The 12,490-nt window shown below is 43.3% G+C and overlaps 1 protein-coding gene across 1 annotated transcript in view; it reads left to right on the top strand.

Annotated features, from left to right (window-relative positions):
• The window catches only part of tmem45a (transmembrane protein 45a), a 135,404-nt gene extending 123,340 nt beyond the window's left edge, over nt 1-12,064 (top strand). Inside the window, exons 5-6 of the mRNA XM_031822247.1 lie at nt 4,176-4,318; nt 9,692-12,064. Coding sequence (XP_031678107.1) covers nt 4,176-4,318; nt 9,692-9,788 — 240 coding nt within the window. The 3' untranslated portion in view covers nt 9,789-12,064. The remainder of the gene's footprint in view (nt 1-4,175; nt 4,319-9,691) is intronic.
• Nucleotides 12,065-12,490: the final 426 nt, after the last annotated feature.

Here is a 12,490-nt window from a genome sequence, read left to right as displayed (position 1 = left end):
ATGCCCTCCTTGCCTGGTCTGTGAGTCCCCTCCGACACAAAGTTGTCTGATTCAAATCTTGAGAAGAAAACATTCAGTTCATTAGCCATGTTCTGGCCCTCATATCCCCCAAGGTCAGCACTGGTTTTTCCCCTGCCTATGTGGGGGGCACTAGCCATGGATTTAATCCCTTGCCAGGTCACCCTTGCGTTTCAGGTAGAGAGGGTCCTCTCCACCCTTTGCCTCTTTGTCCAGCTGGATCTGTCTTTTGATCTCACGCTGTACATCTCTTAAAGCCTGTCTATCCCCCTCAGCATAAACTGATCTCACGCTGTACATCTCTTAAAGCCTGTCTATCACCCTCAGCATAAACTGATCTCACGCTGTACATCTCTTAAAGCCTGTCTATTACCCTCAGCATAAACTGATCTCACGCTGTACATCTCTTAAAGCCTGTCTATTACCCTCAGCATAAACTGATCTCACGCTGTACATCTCTTAAAGCCTGTCTATCCCCCTCAGCATAAACTGATCTCACGCTGTACATCTCTTAAAGCCTGTCTATCCCCCTCAGCATAAACTGATCTCACGCTGTACATCTCTTAAAGCCTGTCTATCCCCCTCAGCATAAACTGATCTCACGCTGTACATCTCTTAAAACCTGTCTATCCCCCTCAGCATAAACTGATCTCACGCTGTACATCTCTTAAAGCCTGTCTATCCCCCTCAGCATAAACTGATCTCACGCTGTACATCTCTTAAAGCCTGTCTATCACCCTCAGCATAAACTGATCTCACGCTGTACATCTCTTAAAGCCTGTCTATCCCCCTCAGCATAAACTGATCTCACGCTGTACATCTCTTAAAGCCTGTCTATCCCCCTCAGCATAAACTGATCTCACGCTGTACATCTCTTAAAGCCTGTCTATCCCCCTCAGCATAAACTGATCTCACGCTGTACATCTCTTAAAGCCTGTCTATCCCCCTCAGCATAAACTGATCTCACGCTGTACATCTCTTAAAGCCTGTCTATTACCCTCAGCATAAACTGATCTCACGCTGTACATCTCTTAAAGCCTGTCTATCCCCCTCAGCATAAACTGATCTCACGCTGTACATCTCTTACATCCTGTCCATCACCCTCAGCATAAACTGATCTCACGTTGTACATCTCTTACATCCTGTCCATCACCCTCAGCAAAAGCTGCCTTCTTCCTATTAAGTAGTGATTTTAGATGTTTTGATACCCAAGGCTTATTGTTAGGGAAGATTGTACAGATTTTAGTAGGAACAACTGACTAAACACAGAAGTTTACAAAGTCTGAAACAACATCTGTGAGTTCATCAAGATCAGAGCTGCTGTCCTCAAATACCTCCCACATAGTACAGTCAAAACACCCCTGGAGACCAAATACCTCCCACATAGTATATAGTCAAAACACCCCTGGAGACCAAATACCTCCCACATAGTATATAGTCAAAACACCCCTGGAGACCAAATACCTCCCACATAGTATATAGTCAAAACACCTCTGGAGACCAAATACCTCCCACATAGTATATAGTCAAAACACCTCTGGAGACCAAATACCTCCCACATAGTATATAGTCAAAACACCTCTGGAGACCAAATACCTCCCACATAGTATATAGTCAAAACACCTCTGGAGACCAAATACCTCCCACATAGTATATAGTCAAAACACCTCTGGAGACCAAATACCTCCCACATAGTATATAGTCAAAACACCTCTGGAGACCAAATACCTCCCACATAGTATATAGTCAAAACACCTCTGGAGACCAAATACCTCCCACATAGTATATAGTCAAAACACCTCTGGAGACCAAATACCTCCCACATAGTATATAGTCAAAACACCTCTGGAGACCAAATACCTCCCACATAGTATATAGTCAAAACACCCCTGGAGACCAAATACCTCCCACATAGTACAGTCAAAACACCCCTGGAGACCAAATACCTCCCACATAGTACAGTCAAAACACCCCTGGAGACTAAATACCTCCCACATAGTAGTCAAAACACCCCCGGAGACCAAATACCTCCCACATAGTACAGTCAAACACCCCTGGAGACTAAATTCCTCCCACATAGTACAGTCCAACACCCCTGGAGACTAAATTCCTCCCACATAGTACAGTCCAAACACCCCTGGAGACCCAATACCTCCCACATAGTAGTCAAACACCCCTGGAGACCCAATACCTCCCACATAGTACAGTCAGACCACCCTGGAGACTAAATACCTCCCACATAGTAGTCAAAACACCCCTGGAGACCCAATACCTCCCACATAGTACAGTCAGACCACCCTGGAGACTAAATACCTCCCACATAGTACAGTCAAAACACCCCCGGAGACCAGATCCCTCCCACATAGTACAGTCCAAACACCCCTGGAGACAAGTGATACAGTGGACAGTTTTAATTGTAGATTTCTTCCTCTCCAGGAGCCGAGAGTAGGTTGGTCTGAGGTAGACAACGTTTTACTGTGAACACAGAGCCTGTACCCGCTTTAAGTTACAGGTTTACTGTGAACACAGAGCCTGTACCCGCTTTTAGTTACAGATTTACTGTGAACACAGAGCCTGTACCCGCTTTTAGTTACAGATTTACTGTGAACACAGAGGCTGTACCTGCTTTAAGTTACAGTTTTACTGTGAACACTGAGGCTGTACCTGCTATGACAGACAAAATGAGAAAAGAAATCCAGAAAATCACATTGTAGGATTGTTTATGAATTTATTTGCAAATTATGGTGGAAAATAAGTATTTGGTCAATAACAATAACTGGCTTTTCAAAGGTGGCTAGAAATGTACATGTTTTGTGCTCTAGTAGGAAGTAATCACTCCCCCATTGCTGACATCAAATGATCTATAACTGGGCTAATAACTCACTAACTAGCAAAGGATATGAACAAATGTACAAACACGGCTACATGCAGCTCTGGCTTTGAACTCAAAACAAGCACATCTACTCATGACCACTCATGCTGTAAACACAGTCCAGTTCACAATGAATGGCACAGAGCCATATATGGCAATGGTCGATTTGCATATAGACCTACTGCAGCTCTGATCAGTTATGCCGCACCGGTCTGTGTAGAGTACGGGCCTGAGTCGTGACTGTCAATGCAATGGAATCCTACTCCGATGCACTCTGCCAGCAACAAAATCTCTTGCATAGTTCATTTTGTTTCAGTATGTTTTATTGAAAGTGGCTGATATTGAGTTGATTCGATCACAATACCCACAGTAAAGGGAAACGTTGATAGTGTTAACTAAGGGGGAAAACGCTAGAAAGTTGAGTGAAGTTCAATCTTGTGATTTTCTGTGCGAGCTGATATTTCTCCTGGACGGTAGTCCCGGGGGAGCTTAGAGGGAACATTGGTTAGAACCCCATCAGTCAAACTAATACGTCTTAATACGTCTTCAGGTCTCAGGCAAGATTGCTCATCACGTGCATGGATCCTTCTGATTCTGGTTGCCACAGAAAGTGTTGTTGTTGTGCAGTAAGCCTAGTCAGTTATATTGGTGCCCTGATCTCTGAGTATGAGGTCAAAGAGGGGTGAAATGTAACTGAGGTGATTCGATGAACCACACTCTTTTGATGAGCAACGTTGCTGGAGACTTGAAGACTTGTGTTATCTTCCAGAACTCATCCCTATGGGCTTTAGCTAAGTGGGCTAACAGTCTTGTGACATGCAGGATACTTGGTTTGAACCCAGTCAGTCACAAGAGCAAGACTAAATAGGGAGTGTAATGGCTATCCTTAGAAGGGCTATGACAAGGCTTTTCAACTATATTCTTAGAGGGGCCTAATTGCCTTTTTTTTGTGACACTCCCTTCTAACGCAACCTGTGATCATCATAGAGGGGAACAGAAGGCACATCCACATTCCAGAGAGTCTTAGCTTTCAGGAATGGGGTCATAATAGTTTACATCCAAAACGGTTCAAATGCTAGAGCCAAATTCAGGAAATAAATTAATCATACCACATACCATTAGCTTCTGTGTACTGTGTACATACTGTATACATACTTTCCAGCCTGATTTTCCAGTTTTCGTCCATAGCAGCGGCTTGTGTCCATCTAGTTGAGCCTATTACAGCATAATAAACCCTGGAACAGTCTCCATCCTCTAACCCTCTCTTATCTCTGCCCCCCTCCAGATTGGGTTTGTCCTGTATTCCCCCAGCGGTGCAGAGTGGGACCAGAAGGACCATAACAACATGATGTTTATCACTATGTGTTACTGCTGGCACCTGGTCTTCAGCCTGCTTATTGTGTCAGTGCTGTACTGCACCATCATCTGGTGAGACACCCTTGCCACTCCTATCCTGTGTTCTTATTGGTTAATGTAGCATGTCCTGTGTTCTTATTGGTTAATTTAGCATGTTTGTGCTGGCATCTAGCCTTCAGCCTGCTCACTGTATTGGTGCTGTACTGCAACCATCAGCCAGTGAGACAACACTTTCCCTGAGGTCTTATGGGTTAACACCTGCTACATATTTACAGTCACAATGATGTACATCAGCATTCCATTCCTTCATCATCATCACCAGAGTCTAGTTGATTTGGGGGCAGTTTCCCCAGACACATTAAAGGTCATGAACAGTCAAAATCATGTTTTTCATCAAATGAAATGATATTTGGATTATACCAGATCAGAGTATGATGGCTAAAGTATGAACATGTTGCTTCTACATTGATCAAGTTTGATCCCATGTCCAACGCTTAGATTCAGGAGGCGGGATTATTAAGGAGTAATCTCCTCTCATTTTTAGTACCCAATTTTAGTACCCAATTTCGTGGTATCCAATTGTAGCAACTATCTTGTCTCATCGCTACAACTCCCGTACGGGCTCGGGAGAGACGAAGGTTGAAAGTCATGCGTCCTCCGATACACAACCCAACCAAGCCGCACTGCTTCTTAACACAGCGCGCATCCAACCCGGAAGCCAGCCGCACCAATGTGTCGGTGGAAACACCGTGCACCTGGAAACCTTGGTTAGCACGCACTGCACCCGGCCCGCCACAGGAGTCGCTGGTGCGCGATGAGACAAGTCCCTACCGGCCAAGCCCTCTGTAACGGTTTTGACTTGAGGTTATTATTTATAGGGGTGCCAGGTAGGTTGTGCCTACCAGAGAAAATATTGGTTTCTCCTTTTAGTTTGGGTGGGAATGAGTCCCATCTGGTCCGTCAAGTCTACACCAATACAAAGGACTCATGTAAAAGTCAGGATGGAAATAAACTTTTCATAAACCCTTAAAACATTGGAAAGAACTTCAAAAACAACTATATTCTTTTGTGTGGGTTGTATTAGCAACATCAATGATTACACACACATATAATAATATCACAATGAGTTCTGGTTCCTCCAGAAATGTCCTGTACCTCGGGCCTAAAAAGCGTCCAGCCCGGTAAAGGAGTTCAGGGAACTCCCATGACCTTAGTCACCCAATGTTTGTCCGTTCATTCAAGTGTAGCGTAAACCCAGTATTAATCATACAATCAATATAACTATTATTTTACCACAGAACTTTAAAGCTTATCAACTCTTACTAAGTCCTCAACTACAACTAACTACATAAATCATCACAGTATACATCACATCAAAACAAATGAAATACCGTATACAAAAAGGTTGTAGTCAGTCGGTCGGTCAGTCAGACAATCCAATCCGCCAACAGATCTCCAGCGGAGAAAGGCCATGAAGAACGGAGAGGTGTAGTCCACGGACGCAAAGAGTGGATCCAATCCTGGGTAAACTCTATTAGGCTAAAAAACACACGTTTAAAGGCAACAAAACAAACGGAATAGAGAAGCTTCGGAACTGAGGGTTGAACACATCCTCATTCACGTCTCCATCACAACCCCACTTTTGCGCAGCTGATGCTGGCTATTTAATTGGGAATTAAAGGGAAAGCCCCCTATTGGAAGGAGAAGCACTGAGACGGTTCAGAAAAATTCAGGGCCGTCACACCTCCCTAACCCGGACGACGCTAGGCCAATTGTGTGTCGCCCCACGGACCTCCCGGTCGCGGCCGGTTACGACAGAGCCTGGGCACAAACCCAGAGTCTCTGATGGCAGAGCTGACGCTGCAGTACAGCACCCTTATCCACTGCGCCACCCGGGAGACCCTCCTCTCATTTTAATACACCAATGGTAACATGATATTCTCTTACCTAATTTAAATAAGTACCTCCTTGAAACCAACATCGGAGAAGGCGTATTTGCAGAGGGGCGTGGTTTATATAGATAGATAGCTACTCTACTGGTGCCAAATTTTGACTGTAGGGTGTCAGAAAATATAATTAAAGTTGACCATCTATGGCAAAGATACTTTTATATTTGTCCCCTCTTATCTGTGTCTGGTGTTAGACAGATTACATCACTGTATCACAATTCCAGTGGGTCAGAAGTTTACATACACTAAGTTGACTGTGCCTTTAAACAGCTTGGAAAATTTCTGAAAATTATGTCATGGCTTTAGAAGCTTCTGATAGGCCAATTGACATCATTTGAGTAAATTGGAGGTGTACCTGTGGATGTATTTCAAGGCCTACCTTCAAACTCATTGCCTCTTTGCTTGACATCATGGGAAAATCAAAAGAAATCAGCCAAGACCTCAGAAAAAACATTGTAGACCTCCACAAGTCTGGTTCATCCTTGGGAGCAATTTACAAATTCCTGAAGGTACCATGTTCATCTGTACAAACAATAGTACACAAGTATAAACATCATGGGACCACGCAGCCGTCATACCGCTCAGGAAGGAGATGCGTTCTGTCTCCTAGAGATGAACGTACTTTGGTGCGAAAAGTGCAAATCAATCCCAGAACAACAGCAAAGGACCTTGTGAAGATGCTGGAGGAAACAGGTACAACATTATCTACAGTGGGGAGAACAAGTATTTGATACACTGCCGATTTTGCAGGTTTTCCTACTTACAAAGCATGTAAAGGTCTGTAATTTTTATCATAGGTACACTTCAACTGTGAGAGACGGAATCTAAAAATAAAAAAAACCAGAAAATCACATTGTATGATTTTTAAGTAATTAATTTGCATTTTGTTGCATGACATAAGTATTTGATACATCAGAAAAGCAGAACTTAATATTTGGTACGGAAACCTTTGTTTGCAATTACAGAGATCATAAGTTTCCTGTAGTTCTTGACCAGGTTGCACACACTGCAGCAGTGATTCTGGCTCACTCCTCCATACAGACCTTCTCCAGATCCTTCAGGTTTCGGGGCTGTTGCTGGAGACTGGCTAGGCCACTCCAGGACCTTGAGATGCTTCTTACGGAGCCACTGCTTAGTTGCCCTGGCTGTGTGTTTCGAGTCATTGTCATGCTGGAAGACCCAGCCACGACCCATCTTCAATGCTCTTACTGAGGGAAGGAGGTTTTTGGCCAAGATCTCGCGATACATGGCCCCATCCATCCTCCCCTCAATACGGTGCAGTCATCCTGTCCCCTTTGCAGAAAAACATCCCCAAAGAATGATGTTTCCACCTCCATGCTTCACGGTTGGGATAGGGTCTTGGGGTTGTACTCATCCTTCTTCTTCCTCCAAACACGGCGAGTGGAGTTTAGACCAAAAAGCTATATTTTTGTCTCATCAGACCACATGACCTTCTCCCATTCCTCCTCTGGATCATCCAGATGGTCATTGGCAAACTTCAGACGGGCCTGGACATGCGCTGGCTTGAGCAGGGGGACCTTGCATGCGCTGCAGAATTTTAATCCATGACGGAGTAGTGTGTTACTAATGGTTTTCTTTGAGACTGTGGTCCCAGCTCTCTTCAGGTCATTGACCAGGTCCTGCCGTGTAGTTCTGGGCTGATCCCTTCCCTTCCTCATGATCATTGATGCCCCACGAGGTGAGATCTTGCATGGAGCCCCAGACCGAGGGTGATTGACCATCTTGAACTTCTTCCAATTTCTAATAATTGCGCCAACAGTTGTTGCCTTCTTACCAAGCTGCTTGCCTATTGTCCTGTAGCCCATCCCAACCTTGTGCAGGTCTACAATTGTATCCCTGATGTCCTTACACAGCTCTCTGGTCTTGGCCATTGTGGATAGGTTGGAGTCTGTTTGATTGAGTGTGTGGACAGGTGTATTTTATACAGGTAACGAGTTCAAACAGGTGCAGTTAATACAGGTAATGAGTGGAGAACAGGAGGGCTTCTTAAAGAAATACTAACAGGTCTGTGAGAGCCAGAATTCTTACTGGTTGGTAGGTAATCAAATACTTTGTGTCATGCAATAAAATGCAAATGAATTACTTAAAAATCATACTATGTGATTTTCTGGATTTTTGTTTTAGATTCCGTCTCTCACAGTTAGTGTACCTATGATAAAAAAAATAATACAGAACGTTACGTGCTTTGTAAGTAGGAAACCTGCAAAATCGGCAGTGTATCAAATACCCACTGTATATCCACAGTAAAACGAGTACTTGAACGGCCACTCAGCAAGGAAGAAGCCACTGCTCCAAAACCGCCATAAAAGAGCCAGACTAAGGTTTGCAACTGCACATGGGGACAATGAAACTAAATAGTGAAACAAAAATAGAACTGTTTGGCCATAATGACCATCGTTATGTTTGGAGGAAAAAGGGGGAGGCTTGCAAGCCGAAGAACACCATCCCAACCGTGAAGCACGGGACTGGCAGCATCATGTGGTGGGGGTGCTTTGCTGCAGGAGGGACTGGTGCACTTCACAAAATAGATGGCAACATTAGGCAGGAAAATTAGGTGGATATATTGAAACAAAATCACAAGACATCAGTCAGGAAGTTAAAGCTAGGTCGCAAATGGGTCTTCCAAAGTTGTAGCAAAATGGCTTAAGGACAACAAAGTCAAGGGCAGAGCTGAAAAAGCGTGTACGAGCAAGGAGGCCTACAAACCTGACTCAGTTACACCAGCTCTGTCAGGAGGAATGGGCCAAAATTCACTCAACTTATTGTGGGAAGCTTGTGGAAGGCTACCCAACACGTTTGACCCAAGTTAAACCATTTAAAGGCAATGCTATCAAATACTAATTAAGTGTAGGTAAACTTCTGACCCACTGGGAATGTGATGAAATAAATAAAAGCTGAAATATATCATTCTCTCTACTATTATTCTGACACTTCACATTGTTACAATAAAGTGGTGATCCTAACTGACCTAAGACAGGGATTTTTTACTAGGATTAAATGTCAGAAATGGTGAAAAACTTAGTTCAAATGTATTTGGCTAAGGTGTGTGTAAACATCCAACTTCAACTGTATATAATTGATGCAATTTCAATGTTGTTTGAGTTGCTTTGTGTTTCACAACATTTTCTTGAGATGATTTGACTGCAACACTGCTCCCTGCATCCAAATTTCAAAAAGCTGTCCGTCAATGTGAGCTCATGAATATACAGTAAGCTCACTGCCCATTCATTCTGTCTTTTCAAATGTCCTAGTAAGTTAGCCGTAAGAGAGAAAGTGCTTTTGAGCATTTTTATATGGGTGATATTTTAGTCAAAAGGCTATTTTACATGGGAATCGGAAAGACTGTTCAGGACCTTTAAGCCTAGTTATGGACTAAAAAGCATGTTCAATAAAGAGATTCTCCATTGAGTTTGTAATCTGGTAAATCTAATTCTACAGTACGCTCATCATGCCTCACCCCCTATCCCCTCTGCAGTGTGGTACGATCCAGATTGAAGAGAACCCCCCCAATGGAGATGGGACTGCTGAAACCCAGAGAGAGACAGCAGGAGTCAGAGGACGAGATCCTATAAGGACGACAACAACTTCCTGTTTAGCAGTCAATCAATCAATCAAATGTATTTATAAAGCCCTTTTTACATCAGCAGATGTCACAAAGTGCTATACAGAAACCCAGCCTAAAACCCCAAACAGCAAGCAATGCAGATGTAGAAGCACGGTGGCAAGGAAAAACTGGTGCAACAGGTCAGGCAGATCAGGCACCTCAGGAATAAATGTCAGTTGGATTTTCATAGCCGATCATTCAGAGTTAAGAGACAGCAGGTGCAGCAGAGAGAGTCGAAACAGCAGGTCTGGGACAGGTAGCACATCCAGTGTACAGGTCAGGTTTCCATAGCCACAGGCAGAACAGTTGAAACTGGAGCAGCAGCACGACCAGGTGGACTGGGGGCAGCAAGGAGTCATCAGGCCAGGTAGTCCTGAGGCATGGTCCTAGGGCTCAGGTCCTCTGAGAGAAGAGAGAATTAGAGGGAGCATACGGACACCAGATAAGACAGTACTCCAGATATAAGACTGACCCTAACCCTTCTACACAAACTATTTCAGCATAAATACTGGAGGCTGAGACAGGAGCCTCCAGTATTTATGAAATTGAAATGTGTCAGTTAGCTTACTAGCTAGTTTCAACTGTTTTACTGGTAGTAACCATAGCAACATGGCTACTGAGGCAACCCACCCAATCCTTACGTCACCTATTAACGTCCCATGCTGACCCTAGACCAATTGGTTATCTGATCAGGGTTTGACTTCAGGAAGCCCATCAACCCAGTTCTGCAAGGTCCCAGTCTCTCTCCCTATCCACAGTAGCTGCCTCTCCTCCCCAGCCACTGCAGAGGAAGAGATACTGACATTGTTTTAATAACAAAGAAGTCACACAGCAGTAGCTATAGGACAGTTTCTCTCCTTACTTTATAAGATGTCATCACGGGGCGGCAGGGTAGCCTGGTGGTTAGAGCGTTGGACCAGCAACCGGAAGGTTGTAAGTTCAAATCCCCGAGCTGACAAGGTACATATCTGTTGTTCTGCCCACTGTTCCTAGGCCGTCATTGAAAATAACCATTTGTTCTTAACTGACTTGCCTAGTTAAATAAAGGTAAAATAAAACTCAACCTCTGCCCAATATCCGCATGAAGACATTATTACCATCTTTATCTTGTACACTGCTGCTACTCACTGTTTATTTGTTACCTGTGCAGAGTCACTTCGTCCCCACCGACATGTACAGATTACCTCAACTAGCCTGTACCCCCACACACTGACTCGGTACCGGTGCCCCCTGTATATAGCCTCGTTATTCTTATTTTGTTACTTTTTATTTTAGTCTACTTGGTAAATATTTTCTTCTTCTTGAACTGCACTGTTGGTTAAGGGCTTGTCAGTCAGCATTTCACGGTAAAGTCTACACTTGTTGTATTCGGCACATGTGGCAAATAAAGTTTGATTTGATGTAGCTAGCTTTGTTTATGTCGCTATTTATTACACCTAACGGATCAACTCTGAACATCTTAACATTCAAATATTGTATTTGTTTAATGGAACAGACAAATGCACACACATCAAATGAAGAATGATAACATAAGAAGAACAGGGTTTGGGTGTAATATGCCATGTTATCTGAAGAGTTAAATTATATGACCAACCCATGTGGACCAGACAAACAAGGAGCTTTTGCCAAACAGTCTGTAAATCTCTGTGTAGCAGCGCCATCCTGTGGTCAGATTATTCAGTACAATGCATGTTGTTGCGCAATCATGAATACATAATTCACATAGATTAGTTTATGAAACATACTTGAAACAAAAGTTCAGGTTAAGGAATGTTTTGGCAATATTTTGCCTTGAATCAGGTGTAATAGAATTTGTACTCTTGATAACACTTCATGGTGATGATCGTAGCCTCAGCTGTCAGGACCTAAATATATTAATAGTAATGAATCTCAGACAGCACAAGCCAACATCCCATCAGATGATCCCACTGCCTTAGTGTTTCCTCTGATCACCTTCAGTCTAGAGTTTGGCTGGATTGTGAACACGATAAACCAAATGGTCACTGAGAAAATAGGAAAAGGAAATCTGGAGCAAATGTGGAATCATCGTCTGTCATCTGCTCTGTGGGATTTAATTTGAATTTTTAGCAGTATTAAATTCAATATATTTATGAAATATACTGTATATTACTTTGAGAGTTTTTGATTTCCATTTGCAGTTGAATCGAATACTGTTTTGTGAAACAGAATGTTGCATATGCATGTTTTTAAATTCAAATTTACATTAAAGAAGCATTTTTAAAACACCTGTCTTATTGCCTGTCTCATTTCCAATGGTCACACACTTGATTCCAGTAGGCGTCACTATGGTGAGCGTCGTGGCTATACCTGTCCACAGCCGATTGACAGGTGTACCCCATTTCATATCAGGCTAATTGTGCTCGGTTTTGGTTGCCTGTCTCTTTGGGCTAGGCTGAGATTTCTCTTTAGGTGTCATTCCATTGGTCATACATACACCTCCCGCCCTCCTGGCATGCGGAGTGAGTTAAATCAAATGATCATGTGCGTCTATAGGAATCCTGGTGACATGTATACGCGTCCTCACAGATTGACGGAAATTGCCAAATTCGTTAGGTAGTAGTAGTAGTATTTATTAGGATCCCCAATTAGCTGCTGCCAAGGCTACTCTTCCTGTGGTCCAAACAAGAAACAACACAACAAATCAAATAC

The sequence above is a fragment of the Oncorhynchus kisutch genome, linkage group LG4, assembly GCF_002021735.2.
Source record: "Oncorhynchus kisutch isolate 150728-3 linkage group LG4, Okis_V2, whole genome shotgun sequence".
Lineage (NCBI taxonomy): Eukaryota > Metazoa > Chordata > Actinopteri > Salmoniformes > Salmonidae > Oncorhynchus > Oncorhynchus kisutch.
This window is presented reverse-complemented; position numbering and strand designations above follow the sequence as displayed.